General features: G+C 43.9%; 1 protein-coding gene and 1 long non-coding RNA gene across 2 annotated transcripts in view; one reads left to right on the forward strand and one right to left on the reverse strand.

Moving 5' to 3' along the window:
- The first annotated feature begins 2,669 nt into the window (after positions 1 to 2,669).
- Positions 2,670 to 24,397, forward strand: FKBP4 (FKBP prolyl isomerase 4). Its single transcript, XM_083460555.1, has 10 exons — positions 2,670 to 3,150; positions 11,711 to 11,855; positions 13,057 to 13,199; positions 14,337 to 14,457; positions 15,180 to 15,336; positions 15,548 to 15,638; positions 18,070 to 18,153; positions 20,721 to 20,906; positions 22,799 to 23,038; positions 23,727 to 24,397. Exons 1-10 carry the CDS (start codon positions 3,043 to 3,045, stop codon positions 23,817 to 23,819), a joined length of 1,368 nt encoding a protein of 455 aa, XP_083316681.1. The 5' UTR covers positions 2,670 to 3,042; the 3' UTR covers positions 23,820 to 24,397.
- Positions 24,148 to 27,046, reverse strand: part of LOC310686682 — a 52,334-nt gene continuing 49,435 nt past the window's right edge. Inside the window, exon 2 of the long non-coding RNA XR_014516044.1 lies at positions 24,148 to 25,307. This is a non-coding gene — a long non-coding RNA (uncharacterized lncRNA). The remainder of the gene's footprint in view (positions 25,308 to 27,046) is intronic.

The raw sequence follows: 27,046 nt of genomic DNA on the forward strand, positions 1-27,046 counted from the left end.
ACCATTCTTCACTTTTCCTGGCATGTTTGGTCTTTCAGCCCATCTTTCAGCCTTTCTGAGAATCTATTGTGATGATTCTTCTTGACAAGTTGTTGCCATTTTACTTATTTCTCTGTGCTTTTGACCATTCTGCACTTTTTCTGGTATTTTGCATATTTAACTTTTTATGGGTTTCTGTGGTTATTTTGACCATTCTTCAATATATGTCAGATTTTGCACATTTCTGTGGGTGTTTGGTCATTCGTCAGTTCTTCTGGCTATATGCTTTTTTCAGACCACCTTTTATATTTTCTGTGACTTAATGGTTGTTCTGAGCATTCCTCACCATTTGTGGGATTTGGCTTGTTTCTCAGTGTGTTCTGCTTTCTTGGACATTTTGCTTCTCAGCATTCTGCACTGGTCAGAATCTGGGGGTTTCTGAGGGGGTTTCCCTTTTATGTTGTTTTTGTCATTTCAGGCTTTTCTGACCCATCTTTCACCTTTTTTAGGACCTTATGCTCCATCTGAGCACTGATGGGATTTTGCTTGTTTCTGAGTGCTTCTCCCCCTTTTAGGGCGAATTGCCAGAGAACAGGATTTGGGGTACAAAGCGCTCACACCCCATTCTCACTTTCCTGTGTGCAGCTTGAGGTGGTAGACAATTCTCTCTACCTGGGTCCCAGCATAAACAGCAATCTCTCCACCATCGCAGAGCTGGACAAGCATATTGGTAAGGCAGCTTTGGCAATTGCCTCTCCAAAAGGGTATGGGAAAATGGGATGCCAACAGCCAATACCAAGATGAAGGTCTATTAGGCTTACACGTTGAACATGCTGCTTTATGGGAGTCGTGGGCATCTTACAACCGTCATGAGCGATGCCTCAACGCCTTCCACATGCACCGTGTCAGGAGGATTCTGGGTATCACATGGCAGGACAGAAGTCAAAACAAAGATATGCTCTTCTAAACCCACATTCCTAGAATGTTTGCACTCCTGTCTCAACAACTCAAACTACAAGAAAGAAGATTCCACCTAAACATTAGGAAGAACTTCCTGACAGTAAGAGCTGTTCGACAGTGGAATTTGCTGCCAAGGAGTGTGGTGGAGTCTCCTCCTTTGGAGGTCTTTAAGCAGAGGCTTGACAGCCATATGTCAGGAGTGCTCTGGTGGTGTTTCCTGCTTGGCAGGGGGTTGGACTCGATGGCCCTTGTGGTCTCTTCTAACTCTATGATTCTATGATTCTATGACTTCTACGCTGGTTTGGTCACGTCCACAGAATGGAAGATGGCAGGATTCCCAAGGAAGTTCTCCACTACAGGCACAAGGCAAATTGGCAGACCAACTCTGTGCTACAAAGATGTTTGCAACCACGACATGAAGGCTGGCAACATCAACCCTGCAATGTGGGACTCCCTTGCAGATGACCACAGTGTCTAGAGATAGGCAGCCATGTATCCCTAGCAGTGACCAGAGGAGAAATGACCACTGGAGGGAGTAGAGAGACAAAACATCATGGTGTATCTACAGCAACAGAACCGGGCACTTTCAATTGCCTCATCTGCAACAAAACATGTCTCTCCCAAATTGGTCTCTACAACCTCAGCAGGTACTGCAAACTTCCAACAGTCTGACCTCACCTCCAAAGGCACACTCTTCCACTGTGTCCCAAGACAGATGAATGCCAACAATGCCATGTAAATAAATAAAACTTCTTACATGAATATGGGAGGTCTGGGACAATGGATTCAAAAACTGAAGTATTTTACCATTTCATAAGATGGCTGTCTGTCCAGTATAAGGCAATCAGCAAGCTATCAGGTCACTTAACAGACACCAGACAAGCCACACTCTCAAATTTATGTTGTAGATCGCCTCTTTCTGTGACCTGGTTATGATGCTTATAGGTGGTCTTTGGGTTAGCGGTTGGGCAATTTCTAAAGTCTTAAAACAGAGCTTTCCAAATTGTGCGTCGTGACATGTTAGTGTGCCGGCTGCAGGGTGTAAGTGTGTCATGCAAACACTGAGTAAAACTGAATTACACACACATACATAGCTTTATTGTGGTCCACAGACCTAAAATACACAGTACAGTAATGGTATATATCAAGTTATTATTGAGGTATAAAAGCGGCCTTGCTAAGCCAAACAGAGGGGCTTTACCCCCTACATACTTTACTGCCTCCCAGAATTCCTGTGTCGCGAAATGGTGCATGACTCAAAAGTGTGTCACCGACGGGGAAAGTTTGGAAAGTTCTGCTTTTAAAGTTCTCTCACACCTTTGTTGTGAAAATAAAAAAATTCCCTTCCAGTAGCACCTTAAAGACCAACTAAGTTAGTTCTTGGTATGAGCTTTCGTGTGCATGCACACTTCTTCAGATACACACTTCTTCTTCTTGCATGCACACGAAAGCTCATACCAAGAACTAACTTAGTTGGTCTTTAAGGTGCTACTGGAAGGAATTTTTTTATTTTGACTATGGCAGACCAACACGGCTACCTATCTACTACTTTGTTGTGAGTCCGGGGTGTGTGTGTCTCTGTTAAACAAAAGATCTACTCCGTCTCCTGTGACCCATCATGGACTTGGGGTCCTAAGAGGCAACCCTAAATGTTTCCGATAGAACACTCAAGCGGCGCATAAATTTCACGAGATAAATAAACGAGCAGGTGGCGGCGGACCCCTCAGACGCGCCGCGGAGGGGCGCGGACGAGCGAGCGAGGCAGGCAGCCCGTCGCGGGGGCGACGCGGGCGCTTCCCCGCCTCCCGCCGCGGCTTCTGCCGCCGCGGCCTGCGCTCCCTCAGGCGCCGCCTCCCTTTCTGGAAACTTCTCCGCCTCCTCCGCTCGGCCCGCCCGTCCGAGGGGGCGCTCGAGAGGTGAGCGCGGGCCCGGCTGCCGAGCGGAGAGGCGAGAGGAAGCAGGCCCAGCGCCTCGACGGAGGAGGAGCCCCGCCGCCGTTGCCGCCAAGCGCCGCCTGGCGAGCCCCGCTGCTGCTCCGGCCGGATCGCCGAGGGAGAGAAGCGGCCCGTGCTTGCCCGCCCGGGAGAAGCCGCGGAGGCCGCCATGACCGCCGAGGAGGGCAAGGCCGAGGCGATGAGCGCCGCGCCGCCTCAGGAGGGAGAAGCGGCGGCCGTGGACGTCACCCCCGGCCGCGACGGCGGAGTCCTCAAGGTAAGCGCTCCGAGCTCGCGGCCCCGAGGCCTGCGGCGGGGAAAGCCTGACAACAGCCCCGCGGAGTAGGGCAGCCGCGGTGGCGCCTCCCGCCGCCCCGCACGTGAGAGCGGGACAGGCCTTGGAAGCACGCGCGCCGCCCCCGCTCGCCCGCAAGGATCCCGGGAGGCGAGGCCCAGGGAATTCCCGGGAAGGTGCGCCCTGAGTGTAGTAGTAGAAGGTGGTCTGGAAGGTGCCCGAGGCCTGCGGAGGAGGGCGACCCGCTGTTCAGTTTGCTCCCGGGAGGGAAGGGTCAGACTCGGGCTTCAAATCCATTTCAGTGTTTAGGCTCAAGAAGTTGCGGAGTAGCAGCAGAGTGCCTCTGAGCATGTGCAGAATGCCCTTCTCGCCCCCGATTTGTATCCCAGCAACTTTTCCTGGTCTGCGCTTTTAACAACATGAGAATAAGGGTACGATGTGCGTCTCCCCCGTCCTACACAGTCACTTCCCTCCCTAAATTTCTGTATTGCCAAGATAGCTGTTCTTACCTGTCACTAAGTGGCCACCCTACTAGACACTGTTGATTTTATTCACCCTATATGTATATTCCCCAAGTGATAGATAGATATCTAATCAATCTCTTGGGGCATCACTTGGGGCAGCTTACAACAAATTGAAATCACAGTATTACCCTGAAACAAAAACATTATGCAGTAAAATACAATGCAGGATAAGGAGGTGTAACAGATAAAAACCAACTCAGTAAGCAGCCTTGGCAAGATAATGCGCCTAGGGAGCAGCCTCACAGGTCACAGGAGCTTGGTGTTTATTTTTTCCTGGAATGCATGGATCACTTCAGACCACTAAGTGTGTATGGATGGATGAGGGGGTAGTGACACCTAAATTAAGACATGACTTGCAAAGGAATGAAGTGCATATTGAAGAGGGTTGATATAATTGCTTCTCTTGGTGGTACCTTATGCTTCTTTAACATCCACTTAACTGTGTGTTGCACACAGGTAGGCCCTGCCATGACCAACTACAAGTTTCCTACAACACTACTTTCCGGAGGGGTAGGCAGTTACCAGATCACATCATGCACAAGAGGCTTGATTCTTCTCAGTGGTTACATATCCCCTTCTGTGTTAGAATAAAATAGTGCAGACCACAGAGAAGCCTTTTCTTTGTTGTGCAGAATACAGACCCTTGTGAGCAGGCAGGAGAGTTGCATATGCCTCAGGTTGCTGAACCACTCCGGGTGTGTTTTGCTTTAGCTTTTATTTAAACTTATATTTTATAGGTTCCTTAAAATTAGTACAAATCAAAAAACAAAACGCAGGTGGACGATTGATGTACCGTATTTTTTGCACCATAACATTCACTTTTCTCCTCCTAGAAAGTAAGGGGAAATGTCTGTGCGTGTTATGGAGCGATTGCCTGCGGGTGGCGGGGGATCTGCTGCAGTCGTGACCAGAGGATCTATGGTTCCCCTTCCTTCCCTCCTCCGTGGTTACAAAGCATGGATCCACATGGATCCTCAGGATTTTTGCATTGGGCTACTCCAAACTCACTGTCAGATCACATGTCTGTGGCCACAGCATGAACCACAAAAATCATATATCCACTATTTCGTTTAGAATATTTTTTTCTTGTTTTCCTCCTCTAAAAACTACGTGCGTGTTATAGTCTGGTGCGTGTTATACAGCGAAAAATACGGTATTTCTATTTCCAATTATTGCTTGCAAATTAAACATGCAAAGTATTTGCAATCTATTGTAAGCCGCTCTGTGATCTTCAGATGCAGGGCAGTATGGAAATATCATCATTATCTTTATTGTAAGAAGCTGTTTATATTACTGTTCTTAAGATAGAAATTGAAGTTGACTCACCCAAAGGTTACAGAGGTTGGTATTTGATCTAGTTCAGATCCAAGTCTGATTTGTTCATCAGTGTGCCTATTGTAGTGATATTATGACACCTGACAAGTATGAACCCTTGTGAATCACAATTTGAAAATGAAACTAAAAGTTAACCACTGCAGTCTTTTGTGGAATGACATAAACTAAGACGCACGTGCCTTAAACTGAAATTATATCCCTTAAAACTGCAGACATCAAAATAAACCCAGAGCTTGAAAGGCATCCAACAGTTTCTAGGGAATATGGACTGTGCCTTTTTTATTGCAGTTGTTTTAGATTAGTGTGTTAAAGGGCAGCACCAGGAACCGGGGTCAGAAACAGACTGGCAGCCAGTGAAGAGTTGCACAGCCACTTTCTGCACTAGCTGCAGTTTCTGATCTGTCTTCAAGGATAGCTCCATCATACAGTGCATTTCAGTACAGTGGTACCTCGGGTTACAAATACCTCGGGTTACAAACACTTCGGGTTACAGACTCCACTAACCCGGAAGTAGTACCTCGGGTTAAGATCTTTGTACCAGGATGATTTCAGAAATCACGCGGCAGCGGGAGGCCCCATTAGCTCAAGTGGTACCTCAGGTTAAGAACGGTTTCAGGTTAAGAATGGACCTCTGGAACTAATTAAGTTCGTAACCAGAGGTACCACTGTAGTCTTAGCTCAGAAGTTGCCTGAGCATTGATAACTGTTTGGTCACTCTTTCCCTTGATTAAAAGTCATTTTTTTCTGAAAACCGACCAACTCAAGTCAATTGAGGAGTCACAGAGACATGAACAGGTAAGCAGGGGCAAGAGAGAAGCTACTAATTAAGGAACAATAGCTCTGAAAAGCCTCTAGCACCAGTCTTCATTATGCAGGCTGGTGCCACAATTGTGTTTTAAGACAAAAATTGCCAAAAATGTTTTAAAAAGGATGGAAAAGTAACATGGGAATCACCAGGATATAACACATTGCTGATGTCATCAGAATTTCCTTTAAAAACATAATGATTAAAGGATGTTATTTCAAATTAAATAGCATGGAAGCAGTCTTATTTTGCAAAACTAAATTCTGGATTTCTAAAGATCGTACTCCCCAAAAGGGGGTTAGGGAGCAAAAAGTCAAAAAAGGCCTAGTATTTTATTTTGTGACAACAGAACAGATCAAATGGTAAAGGAATGGGCTGTTATACAGAATCATAGGAGTTGGAAGGGATCCTAAGGGTCATCTAGTCCAACCCCCGCAATGCAAGAATCTCAACGAAAGCATCCATGACAGCGGGCCATCCAACCCTCTGTTTAAAAACCTCCCAAGGAATAAGAGTTCTACACTTTCCAATACAGTGGTACCTCGGGTTAAGTATTTAATTCGTTCCAGAGGTCCGTTCTTAACCTGAAACTGTTCTTAACCTGAAGCACCACTTTAGCTAATGGGGCCTCCTGGTGCCGCCAGAGCACGATTTCTGTTCTCATCCTGCAGCAAAGTTCTTAACCTGAAGCACTACTTCTGGGTTAGCAGAGTCTGTAACCTGAAGCGTATGTAACCTGAAGCGTATGTAACCTGAGGTACCACTGTAGTGTCTGTTCCACTGCCACTGTTGGTTCCACCAATTGCAGCAAACGCCCCTCCGTAGACCCCATAACCATCAAAATGTAGCAGATCCCACCTCCCTGTGTAACACCATGCTCAAAAACCTCCACGGGTTATCTAAGGTAAAATTTTGAGACTCAGGCAGAAGTTGAACAAATAAGAAAGATTTGTTTTACAGAACAAAGTTGGCAGAACAAATGATGTGTCAGGAAATGATTAACTTAATAATTATGCTAAATATCGTGGATGCTACAGGGTTCTAAACAAAGTAGTAAATGCACAGCTTTTAAACTTCAGTTGCTTATTTTCAAAATAAAAAAATTCCTTCCAGTAGCACCTGCTACTGGAAGGAATTTTTTTATTTTGACTATGGCAGACCAACACGGCTACCTATCTGTAACTGCTTATTTTCAGTTACTACTCTTCAGTTAGGTGTTACAGCTTTCTAGACTAGAAAGTAAATGTTCAACTTATTTCTAGTTAGGTTACTTCAGTTTCTTAAAACGTAATGGCATATGTGTTAAATGCATTTGTTCTTAAACAAGGTCAGTTTTTGTCAGTTTCCCAACCTTCTACCAATCATACTCGTGAGCTACTTCTGGCAGTATAACAAACCAAGGGCATCACCACACCCCTCTTAACTTCTCCTTCTAGAATATCTCTCTCCTCCTGACTGAAATGAGACTCCTTGTATGGAGGTACAGTGGTACCTTGGTTCTCAAACTTAATCCGTTCCAGAAGCCCGTTCCAAAACCAAAGTGTTCCAAAACCAAGGTGCGCTTTCCCATAGAAAGTAATGCAAACCGGATTAATCTCTTCCAGACTTTTAAAGGCAACCCCTAAAAGAGCAATTTAACGTGAATTTTACTATCTAATGAGACCATTGATTCATAAAATGAAAGCAATAAACAATGTACTATAAAATAAATAATGCAGTATTGTAGATGATAAAAACTTAATTTTTTTTTTCTTACCTGCACTGATGATAGTCATTGTTTGGATGGGGTGGGGCTTTTATCTATTTCAGCAGTCACACAATCAATCAATCAGTAGCTGAACTGGGTTCCACACAGTCACAAAATCAAATTAACCAAAAAAGCCTCAAAAACAAAAACGCAAAAAAAGGAAAAACAAAAGCACCCAACTTAATCTGTTCCGGAAGTCCTTTTGACTTCCGAAATGTTCGAAAACTAAGACGCAGCTTCTGTTTGGTGCAGGCGCCCAGGAAACAATAGCCGACAGCCGCATTGGGCATTCGGCTTCTGAAAAGCATTGGAAAACCAGAACAATTACTTCTGGGTTTTCGGCATTTGGGAACCAAGGTGTTTGAATGCCAAGGCGTTTGAGAACCAAGGTCTTTTTTCCACTTTCAGTTTCTCAAGTTGTTTAGTGGCAGGGTACAACAAAAAAAAAGATATCAGAATATAGGAATATATTCTGATATATTCCATATATCCCTCCTATATAAGGATATAGGAATTCCTTTCCTACTGTCCATTGTGATCTTTATTGTTTTTCCCCCCCAGCAGATGGAGGGGGCTGGTCTCCCATTACAGTTTCCTGTCCCTAACATATTTTGAAGGGTTTTAAAAAGAGAGGGTGCAGTTCTTTTCTTTCTTTTCTTTCTTATAAGGTGATTATGTGGTGTGTGGGCATGAGGGCATTCTCCTCGACTTGCTAGCTCATTATAACTTTTATGCAAACTGCGGGGCGTAGACAGCAGAAAAATGGCTTTGATCCAAGTGTCTTGAGATCAGTCTTATCTCCAGATTGATTTAAGAGCCAGGCTATTTGACTATTAGCAATCACCATGTGATTATCTTCTGTCAGTTGGAGCTAGTGGAACAATTTCCAAACCCCTATGCCTCTCCCAGAAGCCAGTGTCCCTTTTTGATGGGTGGTTCCCATTTTGGGAGATTGGTAAGTTCTGGATGGGGTTGCACTCCCTCTGAAGGAGGCTCCTGGATACATCTTTGTCAACAGAGGCCCAGGTGTCCTCTGTGGCTAGGAAGGCCTTTTACTGGCCTCATCTGGTTTGACAGCTAGCGCCATTCCTGGACGTGAATAGCCTGGCCATTGTTGTCCATGCTTTGGCTGGCTATAAAAGGTAAAGGGACCCCTGACAGTTAAGTCCAGTCACAAACGACTCTGGGGTTGCGGCGCTCATCTTGCTTTACTGGCCGAGGGAGCCAACGTTGGTCCACAGACAGTTTTTCTGGGTCATGTGGCCAGAATGACTAAGCCGCTTCTGGCAAAACCAGAGCAGCGCACAGAAACACTGTTTTACCTTCCCGCCGGAGCGGTACCTATTTATCTACAGTGGTACCTCAGGTTAAGAATTTAATTCGTTCTGGAGGTCCGTTCTTAACCTGAAACTGTTCTTCACCTGAGGTACCACTTTAGCTAATGGGGCCTCCCGCTGCTGCCACCGCCGCGCGATTTCTGTTCTCATCCTGAAGCAAAGTTCTTAACCCGAGGTACTATTTCTGGGTTAGCGGAGTCTGTAACCTGAAGCTTCTGTAACCCAAGGTACCACTGTACTTGCACTTTGACAGGATTTCGAACTGCTAGGTTGGCAGGAGCTGGGACCAAGCAACGGGAGCTCACCCCGTCGCAGGGATTCAAACCGCCGACCTTCTGATTGGCAAGCCCAAGAGGCTCAGTGGTTTAGACCACAGCGCCACCCGCATCCCCCTGGCTGGATATAAATGTGCTGTTATGTGGGGCTGCCCTGGGGTCTGGTTTGGAAGCTCCAGCTGGTGCAGAACGTGGTGGTCAGACGGCTGCTGGGAGCTGCTGGTTGGCAACATGTGACACCATTGTTAAAAGAGCTGCCCTGGCCGCCTATCTGCAACTGAGTCAGGTTCAAGGTTCTTGTATTGATTTATAAAGCCCTTTGATTGATATATATGTCAATCATGATACAGTGGCATACAAATATTTTTTAAATAAACAAACAAACCCTTCAAGCAATCATGTGTATTCTCTGTGGGTTATTTATTCCTTACTATATTTTCTTTGCCGTGAAACAGATGTTTAAAGAGCAGTTGGTTGAGTGAGTCTGAATACCTTAAAACTTCCCAGAAAGTACTACATTTGTAGATACCAGAGTGAATGGCACCTTTTGTTTCCCAAACTTTTACCTGTGTTAATGAATGTGAGCACAAAAACAGAAGAGGGTAAGAGTTCTGCTTTTATTAACATGGATTGTGGAAACAGAACTTAGTATGCTTAGTATAATTGGAAGACAGGGAATTGGAAGCCCTCCCTATTCCTTTCCAGCCTCTTTTATATCTTTCTTATGGTTCCTTTTTCTTTTTCCTCCTCCTTGTTATACTTACGTTTTTTTCGGTAATTTGAAGTTCCCTTTCTCAGGATGAAGGGCCCTCTGTGAGGGGCAAGGAAAATAGGATCTCCCAGAGTGAGAGGCTGGGGGAAGAGGGGGAGGCTCCCAGGTGAGAGCTGGGAGGGCTCACTTTTCTGTGTGTGGAATAAGGGTTAAGACTGAATTTTAATAAAGGACTTTGTAAGTTCCTTTTCTTTTTTTCTCCTCCTTTGCTCATCTTTCCCCCCATCTTTTTCTTGTTTAAATTAGTGTGATTTTTATTGTATCTTATGTGGAAAACTTTCAATAAAAATTGATTTTTTAAAAAGAACTTATTCTGTGTTCATTCTAATTGATAAATACTAAATTTAAGGAGTTACAGATAGGTAGCCGTGTTGGTCTGCCATAGTCAAAATAAAAAATTCCTTCCAGTAGCACCTTAAAGACCAACTAAGTTAGTTCTTGGTATGAGCTTTCGTGTGCATGCACGTAGATACCAAGAACTAACTTAGTTGGTCTTTAAGGTGCTACTGGAAGGAATTTTTTATTTTGACTATGGCAGACCAACACGGCTACCTATCTGTAACTGGAACTATGGAAGGCACCACATTGAGCCGCATGAAATGGAAGTCCATCAACCTCACCGTGTGTATCTGAAGAAGTGTGCATGCACACGAAAGCTCATACCAAGAACTAACTTAGTTGGTCTTTAAGGTGCTACTGGAAGGAATTTTTTATTTAAATTTAAGGAGCACACTGTAAAAATCCAGCAATTTCAGCTGCTGGCACGTCTTTAGTGCTGAAGCTGGTGGTGACAGAGTGCTCCTTTTGTATTCCTTCTCTGTGTGCACACCTGTCAGTCTGGAGAAAAGTCAGTGAAGAATAACTTTTTTTGGAGCTGATGAACCTGTGTAATAGTAATCATGAGTTGCTTAAGTTTGCAAGGGGAGGAATCTGCTGCTGTAGAGTTCGTTTCTTTTTTTGTGGAAATCTTCAACTCATGTCCCAGAACAGCCATGCCCCCCACCCCCTACGCAGCCATGAAGCTCACTTGTGGTAGTCAATCTTAGTTTAGCCTACTTTGTAGAGTTTTGCAGAAATTAAATTATGCTACCACCACCCCTAGAAAAATAACGTACAAGGCACAAACATTATACTTTTCTCCCATTTACATGAGATCCAGTTCTTAGTTTGACTATACTGACTGTATAAAGCAGTCATAGCTGAAAAGTCATGCTAGAGGGCTCTACTTGGACAGGTGTCCATTTAACAGCTGTGCTGTTCCAAAAACATTTGTAATTCCTGAATAGTTCAAAGGTGGACTAAACATCACTATAAAACTGAGCTGAAGCTCTGACAGTGGAATGATCTAAGTAGAGAAAGGAGTGTTGCTAGTTTCTTTAATATGGTTTATGTATTTATCATCACAATTTTCTCATGCAGAACTGATCACAAAATCTCATTTTATAGTGAGGGTTTGTGAACTGAAGCCTAGTAACTTAGAGGTGCTGTTAGCTGCAGTCAAGATGTCTTAAATCTTTAACAGCAGGAAATGGAATTTTGCAGTGTTGATTACATTCAAAAACAGTGAAGTACAACCCAACCCTTTAACACTTGTTGAATGAATAAAATAAAATAGTGGTAAAACTAGTATCAGATGGCATTGCCACAGCAATCTGTAAAATCTTTCTTAACAAACTTGGTTTACTTCTCAGGGTAGCATGGCTTCCTAGTAGTTCATATAAATATTGTTTTGTTTCCCCCACTACAGATTATCAAGAAAGAAGGGACAGGGACAGAATCACCTATGATTGGTGATAAAGTGACTGTTCACTATAGTGGGTGGCTTCTAGATGGCACAAAGTTTGACTCAAGCCGGGACAGAAAGGACAAGTTCTCGTTTGACTTCGGCAAAGGTAGTGCGTTCTATGCCTTGTACACAATAACATGACCTCTTCAATAGCATTTTTAAAAAATGATGCATTTCATATTCCATATTAAATGATGATCCTCTTCTTAACTTGCAGTGTAAAATGTTCATTGTCCTACACTTTTGTATAGAATTGTCTTCTCATTATGGGAACAGAATTTAATTGTTATGTGGTTTCATAAATACAGTTGAATAGAATATTGAATAGAATAGCATATGCAGGTTCGCTTTCACCATTGTTGTTTGTCAGGAATGCCACACAGGCTATTTTCACTTGTTGCTCTGTTAAATAGAAATGTATCAAGCTAATACGATGAGTATAAATTGTTAGGCACAACTACAGTTTGCACAAATATAAGTGTAATGAAGCATAATATGTACAAAAAGCTGCTTTGGCCAGGGACAGTTTTGAGCATAAAAGTGCTGAGGTTCTTAAGGAGAACCCAACTATTTTCCCTCAGCAGAGTTCCATTTTTTATGTTTAATGCCTCAATACATGTCTGGATCTCTGCAGAGGTAAAATCAGCTTGGATGGAGGGTGGTTATTTGGAGCAGGAAAAATAGCTTTCTGGGACAGAGTTAAGTACCTATTCCACCCTACTGACATGGACGAGGTTCCATTGATGGAGAAAGGAAGTATCAGCCATACCTCTTTGGGAGAAAGTCCTGTTTCCAGAGAGAAGAAGGTTCTGAAGTCCCTATTCTGTTCTAGCCTCTATTACTGTGACAGCAGAACTGAGCTTACAATTTTTGTTGTTTTAAAGTACCTGCCACAATTATTGTTCTCTTAAAGCAGGGTTTCCAAAACTTGGGTCTCCTGCTGTTTTTGGACTACAATTCCCATCATCCCTAGCTAGCAGAAACAATGATCAGGGATCAGCTTTCCAAAAACAGCTAGAGTTCCAAATTTGGGAAACCCTGTTTTAAAGTATTCCAGTACTTTTAGTCATAATCTGTGAACTTCCTCTTCACTTTTTATTCTTCAACATTCCTAATATGGATAGACAAGTGTCAAAGAGGTGTCCTGATTCTTTAGTTCAGTTGGAGTTTGTGACCTTCTTTGGGGCTTATCCCTGCAATGTCTTTGCTTTTTGCTAGCAGAGAGAATGTGGATAAATGACTACTGATGACAGCAGCTTCTTACAGGTGCTTACTTTTTAGTAATGTGGCCAAATTCTTCTTTTTAGGTGAAGTCATCAAAGCTTGGGACATCACTGTGGGAACTATGAAACTTGGAGAACTTTGTCAAATAACTTGCAAACCAGAATATGCCTATGGCTCTGCTGGCAGTCCCCCTAAGATACCTCCCAATGCCACACTGATTTTTGAGGTAAGCCAGGGAGGCTGTTCTTTCATCTGTAGCAGTCCAAAGCAGCTGTACATGTTTGCCAAGGCTAAAAGCTGAACAGCTGGTGCCAAAGGCAGCAGAATCAATGAGTCTCTCTAGATATGGAACTTGGTTGGCGAAAGCAGAACAATATTTGAAGAGTACAGGCCCTGTATGATTACCTTTGTTGTAAGAAATGAAATAACAGATTTATTCATTCAAGTTTACTGCTGTAAGTATAAAACCAAATTCAGAAATAAAACAGAAAAGTTGACCAAGTGATAGAGTAAAAGATCTCAATGTAATTAAAACATAGAATCTTAGAGTCTTCAAAATGTCTTTCCAGTAAAAATGGTTTAGTCAGCCATACAAACTGCAAGAGAAACGGATGAAAAGAGAGTTCAGTTTGAGGGCTCTGCCTTTTGCCTTCCTGCACCTGCATGTGAAGCAGAACTGATGGTCTTAGCATGTGGTAATGGAAAGGGACTCAATTGGGAAGAGGCATTCTCTTCTTAGGTACCCATTCCAATATTGCATTACAGTGGTGCCCCGCAAGACGAATGCCTCGCAAGACGAAAAACTCGCTAGACGAAAGGGTTTTTCGGTTTTTGCGTTGCTTCGCTAGATGATTTCCCCTATGGGCTTGCTTCGCAAGACGAAAATGTCTTGCGAGTTTGTTCGCTTTTTTCTTAAAGCCGCTTGAAGAGGCGCAGTTGCGACGGACCGTGCTTCACAAGACGAAAAACATCGCAAGACGAAAAGACTCGCGGTACGAATTAATTTCGTCTTGCGAGGCACCACTGTAGCTGAATACTCCTTTCATAGTTCTGGTCACTGGGCTAGCTTTTCCATAATTCTTTTTTTTTCCCCTTGTTCATTTTTATTTTAACTTCATTTCGTATCATACATGTTCAAATTATCTGTTTCAATTCCCCACCCCCACCCTGGTTTTAAAGGAGGGTTTCTTAAAATAATAATAATAATAATAATAATAATAATAATAATAATAATAATAATAATAATAATACCACCTCTTCAGATAATGCTACTTTTCCTCCTACTTTTCTGTGATAAAGTCAACCCTTCAGAATTTCACCATGGGCTAAATCTGAATTTGCATTATTTTGTTCATTCCTCTAGATAGAGCTGTTTGAGTTCAAGGGTAAAGACCTCACAGATGATGAAGATGGTGGAATTATCCGAAGAATTCGTAAGAAGGGAGAAGGCTACTCCAAACCCAACGAGGGAGCTATGGTGGAGAGTAAGTAACAGTAAAAAGATGATGGATGGGGATGTTGACGCAGGTCCCATAACAGACACTTTTTATGTATTTGGGAGCATGAATAAGTTTCTAAGTGCATTAACTCCTTAAACTAAAAGTTTTTTGTTCTGTTATCAAAGAACTTCCTTCAAAAAAAGAAAAGAAAATGGCATTATGTTAAAATTAGTATCTGAAGTTCTGCTCTCCTGGTCTCAGCTAACAGGCGTCAGAGATGAGGCCTTTTCTATGGTGACCCTGCATTGGAAGACTGTTCCCAGGAAAAGACCTTTCTTTGTTGGCTTTGGCAGAATGGGGAACATGTGGCCCTCCAAAGGTCCCCCCTCAACTACCATCAGTCCCAGCTAGCATAGCTGAAGGCTAGGGAACAGAAATTGTATATGGAGACATTTTTGTTCCAGTCCATGTTTGGGTAATTTTATGGTTCTGAGTTTTTATAATTGTTCGGCTTTTACTATTTTTAATGTTGTATTGTTAACTGCTTTAATATTCTGGAATTTTAGTGTACCATTACTTTTTGTTGACTGTGTTGCAAGCCATCCTAAAAGGCATGGTTTGGCTGTATTAAGTAACTATACCCCTGTCTCCTCTCATACCATGCTAGATAATCATGCTTAGTATTGATATAGTGCTTTAAACTGCTGAGAGAGGATAATATATATAATCCCAGTAATCCCGTCTAAATATGCCATTTTTTGTATCAGTTGAGGTGGAAGGTCGGCATGGAGACAGACTATTTGACAAACGGGAGCTGCGGTTTGAAGTAGGAGAGGGAGAAAACTATGACCTTCCTCCTGGCGTGGACAAAGCACTTCAGAAAATGGATAAGTTGGAAGAGTCCGTGGTGTATCTCAAGCCCAGGTATATACGCCTTACTTTGAAGCAGTCCTGAAACACCACTTTCTTGGGTGCTTGAGGCACACACTATTGTTGCCACTGCAAATAGACTCAGCTTTGGGGATTGGGTATATCTGTAGACAGTCTTATGAGGTCGCTTATTTAGAGGTGGGTGATTTCGAAGGAGGAAAAACAAGCAGATCTGGATCTTAGAAGCGTCTCATTTCTTTCACAGCTATGGTTTTGGAAGTGCTGGGAAACCAAAATTTCAGATCCCTCCGGATGCAGAGCTACAGTATGAAATCAAACTTAAAAGCTTTGAAAAGGTAAGCAAAGGAGGGGTTTCTTCTAATGAAAAGGAGATAGAAAGAGGGTTCATGTTCATCCATCCATGACAGGATGTGTGTGGCGAAAGAAATAGAAATGTATTACAATAACTTGCATAAAATGAAGCTACAATATACTTTCCCAACTTTTATTATTTTTATTGATTTAAACTTATTTGTTCCATGTGATATTACTATTGTTTGTTGTTGTAATATTATATCTGGAGCAGGTTAGGGTGGGGATGGTTTTAAAAATCCGCTGCTACAACCTTTGGAATCCCTGGTGAAGGGTGGGAATGGCCTCATCCTGTTTGGGGGGTGGGTTTTTGATACCGTCAGCTATGCACATCGTTCCACAATGGAAAGCCACAGCACATCAAAAGGCTTCATGGAGAGCAGCATTGAAAGGGAATGCCAGAAGCGCAATAGCTGGTGACAGCTTTTCAGCTTTTGTAGTCAGTCAGGAATGTTTCCCTCACTCTCTCCCACAGTGTGAGATTTCAGTTGCAAACTCTGGGACAGCAAATTTCCACTTGGTTGCAAAGGGGGCGCTCTTGGGTTGCAAAATGCAACTGGCACCCAGTTAGTTTTGAACACTGGTTTGACTTCACCCCCAGAGGCACACTCCGTTGTCTTTCGAGAAAGATGGACGCCAGCGACAATTATACTTAATGAATGTATAAAGTTTTCTTTTAAAAATTAACAAGGTTGCTCTTAATCCCATCTTCCTTTCTGATTGATACCTGAATGCTCTGGAGGAATTTCCAGCTAATACTGCTGGTTCCCTGCCAGTCTTAGCCTCACTGTGGAATGGTGGTGTCATGACTCAGTGACGAGGATAAACGAATCAGAAGCGTTAGGGTTAATGTCTGAGGAACTGGAGCAGAGGTCTGTTGAACCTAGCAGGCAGGAGGCTGCTGAACCAGCTCCCACACACCAAAGCCAGGACCCTCACAAAACCCTTTCCTTGCTCTTCATAAACCAAGTTTCTCCCAACTTGCCTCGCCAGCCCAACAGCACAGGGAATGTACCTTAGTAGGCAGCCAGTGAGTAAAGGAGACGCATCACTTTTCAAGCCAGAGCCATGTCTGCTCTCCCCAGGTCACACCAACATGAACCCTGTTATGCATCCTCTTAACTGTTTTCACCAGGGTGAAGTATGTCATTAAACTGTGATCATGCCTCTTGCATGCCTGCATTGGAGAATGGAAGGGTGTGGGTTTTTTTTGGGGGGGGGGTTGCTATTGTGTGGCTGGAAGGTATTCTGTACAAAAGACAAGAGTCACATTTCAGCATTTGTCTAAAAACTGGAAGAAAGGGAGATTGGTAGATCTCCCTGGGAAAGGAATTCTACAACTGCCTTATCTATCACACATAAAATTATATTAAATTAAATTATATGATATAGCAGTTGTCAAATTTAGGCTGCAATCCTGTAGTTGTATACCTTGGAGCAAGTGCTATTGAACTCAGTAGGATTTCTGAGTAAACATGGATGCAGTTGCACTGTTAAGTAATAAATAATATATCCTTGAAATATTATCACCTCACATTTCAAATCAGTAGTTTCTGATTTGAGCTTCCAATTTCATCTCCATGGATTTCACAGAACTGATGGTTCACACGTACTGAAACAAGCATCTCTACTTTTTCACATACAGTATTAACTTGCTTAGTGATTTGGTTGTAAGTTTCCAAACCTTTTCTTTCACACACTGCAGAAGATGGAGTAATATGAAAGAGATGAGAGATATGAGAGTTGTACAGGAATTGCAATGGCCTAGTACTGCAAACTGTCTTACATAATTATTAGAAATCATTCGGAGGACATAAAGGGCGGGTAAAACAAAATTTTGAAACCTTGTATTTAGAAACTATTTTAGTCAGTATTTTAAAAGAAAATAGTTCATAAAAACCCCCAATTTCTATTTTTTCCATTGGACATAATTGAGAGAAGACCACTGGAAAGATGCTTTGTTGCACTTTGGCTGCAACGGAACCACGTTGCAGATAGATCTAGAAGCCATAAAAACAGCATAGCACAATCTGATGTTTTGGGATACTGTATAGGGAGAAGACCCAAAAATAAAGGAAGGGACAGCAAGGCGCTAAATGCTAAATTTCTGCTGTGTGCAGCATCGGCATATGAGACGTACAGACATAGCTCAAGAGATGTATTATTCCTCTGGCTTACATTTAACCAGCCCTGAATGTGGTGACCAGGTTACCGTTGCTTGCTGCTTCCATTTTCTTGTGCCACATAGTCAGTGTGTGGTTTATGGCCAGCAGTAGAGGCAGTAAACTGACATGTGTATCTGCTTGCCTGGTGTCTCTCCACTTTACGCTTCTATACAGTTACATGCCATTCTTCCATAGATGCCTTGTCTTCAAAAAAGCACCCCGTTGATTGGTTTCTTTTTTGTCTGGACAGGCTAAGGAGTCGTGGGAGATGAACACCAATGAAAAGCTGGAACAAGGGTCCATTGCAAAGGAAAAGGGCACTCAGTATTTCAAAGTGAGTGTAATAGGGGATTTCAAACACCCCTGGCAGATACTGAAGTAATGTTGAGTGTGCCATATCTTTTGATTTGCATTCCTCTGAAATTGTGGTATGGGTGTATGATTGGAATTTGGATTATTGATGACTAAAAGCACTGTATGTTGGAATGGAAGGAAACTGTTTCCAATGCTGAAACTTGCTTATAGGTACCATAGTCATAAAAGTGAGGCCCATAGTTGCACTAGCTCATTCTACTGCCCCAAAATCTACCTGAGTGTGATGTACAACAAAGTTTTCAAAGCTTTATTAATCTATATTGTACTCTGCCTACGGCCAGGGTCGTCTTACCCATAGGCGCTAGGGGTGCCGGGCCCTCAGGGGTGCTAGGCCAAGAGTCCGGGGCCCGAGAGTTGAGTCTGGGGAAGAAACCCCCCCATTGGTCAGAGTACTGTGGCGGGCTCTGCTGTTGCAGGTGGCTCTACGCCACGAGTTTGGGGGTGACCCAGCCAGCTCCGCCCTCCTGCACGCCTGAGGGGCGGCGCCAGGCAGATCTTTGCACCCTGGCACCACATATGCTTAAGACAGCCCTGCCTACAGCAGTGAAATTTCTGGCACCTGTTGGATAGGCTGAGATGATAGCATAGAATATAAATACTACAACTTTGAAAGGAATAAAGCTGTCAACATTTGTACTCCATTGAGGGAAGGCAGGTTAACTCCTGTGCCCCTACAGCAGAAGGCAGGGCTTAAAATCCTTAATATTAAGAGACAAGGAATGGTCCTCTCCCACTCAGCTAATTCTTGCACCCAAGAGGCTTTTGTGGCCTTATAGGCCATATACTCCCTCTGCTGTCTTTTTTAACTAGAGGCCACTCTAGATAGATACAAGACCCTCATTCAACATGGGTAGCAAGGATTTCCCCATGGTACTAGGAGTGATACAGTTAGTTGTCCTAGAGGGGCATCCAGCCAGATGGGATGGCAGCCCAAGTGGCTGGATCTTCATTTTTATAAGGTGGGAGAAGACCAGGATCAGAACAGGGAGCCCCTTTAATGGGCCATGAGCGTTCTGTTTCCTCATGTTCTCTGACCCCATGAACGCATATTGAATCACCCTAGGTGAATCTAGAGGGTGCTTGTGATCTTATTCAGAGTCGGGCATAAAGGTGGGAGATCCCACAAAGCAGTATGAGAGAGATTCCCTTGAATTCTCTTATAGCCTGTAAATTCCTACTGGTCAGTCTGAAACAGTGTGGGAATTGGTCTAAGCATTGGCACTCCTGGCAAACTCACAGCTATCCAGCAAGAATGTAAAAGATGCATGTACTGTCAGAGGCCATCCCGGTAGGGGAGCCACTACTAAACAATACTATCCCATCTGTTTTTGTTTTTTTAAAAACAGTGTTTTAATTCATTGTTGCAAAGATATTTTGGAGAGCAATGATAGCCCTTTCCCTTACACCCCTATGCTGTGTGTCAGGGACCTATTCACTTTGGCCTTCCTGTGCCAGAAGTGCGTCATTTAAGGTCCCGAACATTGTCAACAAAGCTGAACAATTGAGGAACATACACTACTCTGTTTCTGTGGCAATTATTTTTTTAGTTGGTCCATGCAACCAAGTGTTAAGCAATTGGGAGTCAGAAATCCTTGCTGACTTGCTGCAAATCATCTAGAGATCTGCTAGTAAATCCTAATGTACCTTTTATCTACCCTGATCTACACTGTAAATTGGATTAGCGTTAAATGCCACTCTGTCCATTATGCAATGAGAAACTAAGGAGTCAAGGAATATATCATAATTGCCATGAGTGCTAGGGAAGAGGTGGGTTCAACAAGAGATAGATATGCAATATGTTGAGCTGAGCTACTCATAGCAGGGATGGAAAAAATGTGTCCTTCCAAATATTGGATTCCAACCTCTGTCAGCCCAAGTCGGCAGAGCCAGTTGTCAGAGATGATGAGCGTGATAGTCTAGCTTTCCTGAGACACCTGGTTAATGCTTCCTTTCCACAATCATAAAAAGGTAAAGGTACCCCTGCCCGTACGGGCCAGTCTTGACAGACTCTAGGGTTGTGCTCCCATCTCACTCAAGAGGCCGGGGGCCAGCGCTGTCCGGAGACACTTCCGGGTCACGTGGTCAGCGTGACCAAGCTGCTCTGGCGAGCCAGAGCCGCACACAGAAACGGCGTTTACCTTCCCGCTAGTAAGTGGTCCCTATTTATCTACTTGCACCCGGGGGTGCTTTTGAACTGCTAGGTTGGCAGGCGCTGGGACCGAACAACAGGAGCGCACCCCGCCACGGGGATTCGAACCGCCGACCTTTCGATCGGCAAGCCCTAGGCGCTGAGGCTTTTACCCACAGCGCCGCCCGCGTCCCATGAGTTGAGGTAGAATTCACGTTCTGCCCAACTAACCATGCACGGCTACCTGCAACTAAAGCTACATTAGAATTTTTGCCCTAGTCTAGCTTCAGCTGAACATAATGGTGACATTATGTCAGCCTGCCCGCTGGGGATCTGCTGGGTAGGGAATATGGCCCTCTAATCCATTTGAGTCTGATGCCATACTGATTGCATTCCAGGAGGGAAAATACAAGCGGGCAGCATCACAATACAAGAAGATAGTGTCATGGCTGGAACATGAAACGGGACTCTCGGATGCAGAGGAAGCAAAGGCCGAGAGCTTGAGACTTGCCGCCCATCTGAACCTGGCCATGTGCCATCTGAAGCTGAAGGAGTATTCCCAGGCCTTGGAGAACTGCAACAAAGTAAGCAGCACTTTAGATATCCAGGAATGCAGGCAGGAGTGTCAGCCAGTAATAACAAGCTTCCCAGGCTGTGCTGTGATTGAAGATGTGCAAAGGATACCCAAATGGTACCCTTTATTGGACTAGTGATATAGTGTGTATGTGGGTTTAAAATAATTAAATCCTTTTACAGTGGTGCCCCGCAAGACGAATGCCTCGCAAGACGAAAAACCCGCTAGACAAAAGGGTTTTCCGTTTTTCGATGCGCTTTGCAAGATGAATTTCCCTATGGGCTTGCTTCGCAAGATGAAAATGTCTTGTGAGTCTTGCGATTTTTTTCGCTCCCCCCCCCTTTTCTAAGCCGCTAATAGCCTTTTAGCCGCTAAGCCTTTAATAGCCGCTAATAGCGCTAATCCGCTAAGCCGCTAATAGGGTTGCTTCGCAAGACGAAAAAACCGCTAGACGGAGAGACTCGCGGAACGGATTATTTTCGTCTTGCGAGGCACCACTGTATTTGTGAAGCTGTTTTCAGACCAGTTGGTTTTCCAGCTAGCACAGCAGCTGCTGCACTCCTGTGACATGAAAAACCGAGTTGCAAAAGCTGGAAATGGAAATACTATTCCATAAAACTTTTATTAATTGTATATTCATGGCCTGTGCCAAGTAGGGGAACTTGAGAAGAACTCACTAGCTTATCTCCTTTCTCTTCTCTTATTGTATCCCCAGTATGTGCAAATACCTCCCTGCTGATATAGAAGAGGATAAACAAACTAGTGTCATATGCGAACAGCTTTCCAAAGCTTGATTGAGCCCCTAAAACTGCCCTAACCCCACCAGTTACAGAATGGATGCCCAGGCAGATTGTGTGCTGTCTGCCTCAGAACACCCCTTCCCCCAACATATTCCCACTCCCCAACTGCTGTAAAACTAAATGAAGGGGAGGCGGGAAGCTAAGAACAGCCTTTGTAATCTGGGCATTTGTGTGGGAAAATGGCTGAAAGTCGCTCAGTGAATACCTTTCCAACCCGACCTGTTTCGAGTGGGAAAGGGTGGTGAGCCAAAAAACAGTCAGAGATGGAAAGTTAAGCAGCCACTTTCTCCCCCAAACTCTTGTTTTGGCTGTTCAATTCTCGACACCCAAAAGCTGCTTTTAAAGCTGCCTTTGCTTTAAAATGGTTTGGGAGAAGATGCTTACACCGTACCCAGTTTAGGCCCTTGCCTCCCATTAGCCACTGATAAACCACTTCTCCGTGAATTTGACTAATCTTTTTTACCTTGAATCTATCTAAGCTAATGGTCATTGCACCTTGTGAGTGAGTTGTGAATAGCGTAGATGGAGTCAAATAATGAGAAGGCAGATTGACAGCTGAGAGGTCTATCCACCCATAGTAACTATAATGGCAGAACCTATACGTTGGAAGACCAAGGAGCAAATAGAAGCAGCAGGGGAAGAGATTCATGCTGATCATCTGGCTGGTCACTGCTGAGAACAGTATGCTAAAATAGCCTCATGCAGCAGAGAAGTTCTTTTTCTGTATCAATACTTTTCTTCCCAGTCCCCCAAGCAAGCACATTCTTCCTCTTTTCTCTTTGCTGCTGCTCCCTCCCTCCTTCCTTCTTTGGATAAGTGAGGCTGCTGCTGTATCTCATCCCCTCCCTCTCTAAGGCTGCTGAGCTGTATCTGTCACACATAAACCTTTAAGACGTTTTAGGTCTCTTACTGGAGGTCTTCACCACATTTTGAGAGCCTAGGTTATAACAAGTACATTATACTCCATTTTGTGTTGAAACACAACATTTCCTTTAAGTGCATGCTTCAAAAGCACCAGAGGTGTCTAGTTGTATGTTCTCATTATGATGTTTGGATATTTTCCCTAATATTTTTTCTTTACCTCGTCTCACCTGCCTGCCAGGCTCTGGAGCTAGACAACAGCAACGAGAAAGGCCTTTTCCGCCGTGGGGAGGCTGAGTTGGCTGTCAATGACTATGAACTAGCCAGAGCAGATTTCCAGAAGGTGCTGCAGCTCTACCCAAGCAACAAAGCAGCCAAAGCGCAGCTAATAATTTGTCAGCAAAAGATCCGTGAGCAGCATGAGAGAGAAAAAAAGATGTATGCCAACATGTTTCAAAGACTTGCAGGCAAGGAAGCAAAGGTAAGCAGGAGTGTTCTGCAGAATCACACCTACGTTTTCACCAGTAAACAAAATAGTCTTGTCTTTACCCAAACTTGTATACTATAAGAGGGCGATTTCATTTTCCTCTATGGATTGTCAGTGTTTCAGCAGTTTTCCTAAAATACATTCCTCTTGGAACATATTTAGGTGCTCCCAAGCCATTCCTTACTTTTAAACCCTCTTAAGTCCCCAACTCCCTGGGTGGTCATGAGATGAGGGTGGTTACTTTTTCCTCTCTTGAAAAAGTACCTTAAGCTACAGGAAGAATTTGGAAGAATTCTTTCCCATTCCATCTTTCAGCTCTACGTGCTGAACATCAACTGGATCCAACTTCTATCCAGATCCCTTAAAAGTGAAGTGTGTGACCCACTTTCTCCTTTTGGGTGGGGGAGCTGATCCAGGGGAGCGGGGGGGGGGTGATAATAGGAGATGGTACTTGCAGCCCTTGCTCAAAAATTAAAATGTGCTCTCAGGCCTCAGAAGGTTGACAGCTCCTGATTTAAGCCCTCTGTTAGTTGTTTCATAACTCTTCAATTTGGAATATATTCCTTTGGTTTAGAAGATTACTGTATCAAAAACTGGGGAACCCTGCTTTAATAACACTCATGCAACTTAAGAGGTGAGATTCCTTCTTACCATGTTTTCCTCTGTCATATCTTTTCCGTAGGTGGAAGCTGATGCAGTCTGCAGAGAAGAGACAGAAATGAAAGATGACAAACAGAATGGAGTTGAAGAAAAAGCAGATGATGTAGAAGCTTGAAGCTGAAATGCAGTTCTGTTAGTTTTGTAAAACTGAAGAATTTCCAGTGAACTAGACCTTTATTTTTCTATCTGATTGAATAAGAGGCAGGGGCTGGGGCTATGGTGCTGCTTTATGTCTGTCTGCATAGGAAATGTGAGTGGCAGAGCAGACCTGGAGTAATCTTAGGGACGTTATTTATTCAATCATGCATTCTGACTTGGTTGCTCTTGATCTTGGGAATTCTATCAGGATCATTTCCTCCTTAGTTCCATTTTGTTTTTTTCACTGACATCTCTCTTGGGTTCCACTTTAATCTAATCCCAAATCCCACTCTTCACTTTGTTTCTTTGGCCTTTTTTTAAAGTAATCATCTTACCCACAATAAGGTAATTGTATGGGAGACTTATGAACAAACAAAACCACTATGTCCCTTCTACTATAGCCTCATCCTGTCTTATTTCCTCTGTCAACACAAGCATCCTTCTCCCATGGGCAAGTGTTGTCACCTTTCTTGTAATGCCTCCCCTTTTGCACATTGCTGAAGATTAAGACTGTGAGGTCCAAAGCTTGAGCAATAAAGTACCAAAAGAAAAGAAGGAAGTGTTGAGTAGATGCCATGTTCTGTGAAACTTTGAATTAAACTACCACGAGGCGTTCACACAGCATCCATAAAAACAGTGCTGAAACACACCAGCCAGAGAGCAACACCTGCATTCTAGCCATGAATGGAAAGATGCAATCCAGGCACATCAGGAGCAGCCAATGCCCACCCCCACCCCCTTGGAAAGAATGGTAAATTGCGATACAGTGCCCTTTGGAGGCATTTGCTGGGCAATGGCTGCAAACCAGGCTAGGAACTCCACCAGTCCCTGTGGCAGTAGTATTAAAAAAACAACAACCACGAACTGAGGAAGGAAACCTGTGTTGCCAACCCCACCCTACATAATTATACTGGTTATCCCCTAAAAAATGTTTTTAAAATCATTACACTTATGCAGCTGTGTAATGGGACTGTGAGGCACCATACTGGAGTATATGGTGGTGTGCCATAATTTACTGCAGAATCGATGAAATATTGGGGTCCATTCGGTTTTGAGTGGAGAAAATGGGATGTCGGGGGGGGGGCGGGGGAGAATCTCCCCTGGGTTAAATTGGAGTATGTTGATTTATACTAGCTCCTCTTTCATCTTTGCCAGAGGTAGGAGCAACATCTGAAGAAGATTATGTCTCACTTGTTCTCCATGTGTATTAGGTCTGGCCTAATATGAGTCTAGCACACATTTTCAGGCAAACAGGTCTACCATCCTGTTTTAACACAATAAGCTCAAATTAAATCTTAACATTTATTGAACCCAAGCGTTTAGCATGCACACACCTGAGAAGCAGCAGATGGGAATTCAAGTGCCACCAGGAGGAAGAGGGACATACGCCGCCACTTAACTTTCCCCCCAAAAATGTCAGGAACAAAAGATAGAGGGCTCCTGGAACTCAACCCCATATTACAAACTCTACAGAACAGCTCCCTTACCACCAGCCAGAGCTGCAGACAGGTATCAGACATGGAGCATTTGTGAACACACCCAGCTCCAACACCCAGTCATCACCACCAGGCACCAAGGGCTGCTTATTTTTTATGTGTAAGGGGTGCCTGGCTCAAATCTAGGGCCAAAGGCCCTTCTGCCTGTTAGGCTAGCCCTGCTGGGTAGCATCCCAGCATAACTCATTGCCCAGATCCCTCCTCATGACTAGACAACAACAAAAGCGGTGCTCGCCCCACATCTGCCCCCTAAAAGGCTGGTCCCTGACCATACAGCTCCATACAGCTCATCTGACTGAAGAAAGAAGAGAGGCCTCTGGCCTGAGCCCACTGGGCTGCTGCCTCCTTGCAGCCACATCCTGGGTTCAGCTGCAGCCACAGTCTATTAGGGCACCGGATGTGGTCCACCATATGTTGTGGGGCTCAAACTCCCCAGGCAGCATGGCCAAAGGGGGATGAGTTGCAGTCCAACAACCTCTGACCGGCTGCTGATTCCCCACCCAACCATATGTCAAGGTGCAGGGGACAACCCCTGTCTATCACTCTCCTACAATAAAGCTTATATTGTGGTGGTGTTTTTTCAAATTTTATTTTTTTAATTTCAAACTCAGATTGAAATTTAGATAGAAGAAGGGGTAGGATATCTGAACTCTTATGTTTTAAGTCCTAGCTTTATAAGTCCCAGTCACAGATGCACCCTTCTTTGGCGATCCCTCGTAGCCAAGTAAGGTTGTCTTCCATGAACACGGTTTTAACAGTGAGTCCGTAAGTGACTGGAGGCTAATTCTGGATCCACACATCCTTCCACAGTAGGCTTCCGGGCAGGAGTTGATCACGGTGAGGGTTTGCCAAACGTGCCTTCCTCTTAGCATGTTTCTCCCTTTCGTCCTGAATTCGAGCGTCTTGAAAGTCCACAGCACCTTTGGTAAAGGCTGTTCTCCAACTGGAGCGCTCACAGGCCAGTGTTTATACTAAATTTTTTAAGATTTGCCTTGAGACAATCTTTAAACCTCTTTTGTTGACCACCAGCATTATGCTTTCCATTTTTAAGTTCAGAATAGTTGCTTTGGAAGCTGATAATCAGGCACCCGCAGAATCATTGCTTCAACACTGGTGATCTTTGCTTCTTCCAGTACACTGGTATTAATTCGCCAGTCTTCCCAAGTGCTGTGTAAAATATTTTGGAAACACCATTGATGGAATCTTTCGAGGAGTTGGAGATGACATTAATAAGTGGTCCATGTTTCACAAGCATACAGTAAGGTTGGTAGTACAATAGCTTTGTAAACAAGCATTTTGGTTTCCCTGCGAATGTCGCAGTCCTCAAACACTCTGCACTTCAGTCGGGAGAAAGCAGCACTTGCAGAGCTCAGGCGATGCTGGATTTCGGCATCACTGTTGACTTGTGGAAAGATAACTGCCTAGGTAGGAGAAGTGATGGACATTTTCCAACGTTACACCATTGAGTTGGATTTGTGGCGCTGCAGAGGGGTTATTTTGTACTTGTTGGTGCAGCACTTCGGTTTTTTGGATGTTGAGCGACAGGCCAAGCTTTCCGTAAGGTTCTGTGAAGATATTTTGGATGGTTTGGGGGTCATCCTCTGAGAGTGCACACACTACGTTGTCATCAGCATTCTGAAGCACTATGACAGAAGTTATGGTAAGCTTACTCTTTGCTTTCAGCCGGCTCAGATTGAAGACCTTTCTT

The sequence above is a fragment of the Podarcis liolepis genome (genome assembly GCF_965112155.1).
Source record: "Podarcis liolepis genome assembly, chromosome: 9".
Lineage (NCBI taxonomy): Eukaryota > Metazoa > Chordata > Lepidosauria > Squamata > Lacertidae > Podarcis > Podarcis liolepis.

Excerpts from the sequence above, each read along its gene's own strand:
- FKBP4 (XM_083460555.1), top strand. The coding sequence starts at position 3,043 with ATGACCGCCGAGGAGGGCAAGGCCGAGGCGATGAGCGCCGCGCCGCCT. Across the intron at positions 13,200-14,336 it reads ATGCCACACTGATTTTTGAG|ATAGAGCTGTTTGAGTTCAA; the intron begins GTAAGCCAGGGA and ends TCATTCCTCTAG. Across the intron at positions 15,337-15,547 it reads GTGGTGTATCTCAAGCCCAG|CTATGGTTTTGGAAGTGCTG; the intron begins GTATATACGCCT and ends TTTCTTTCACAG.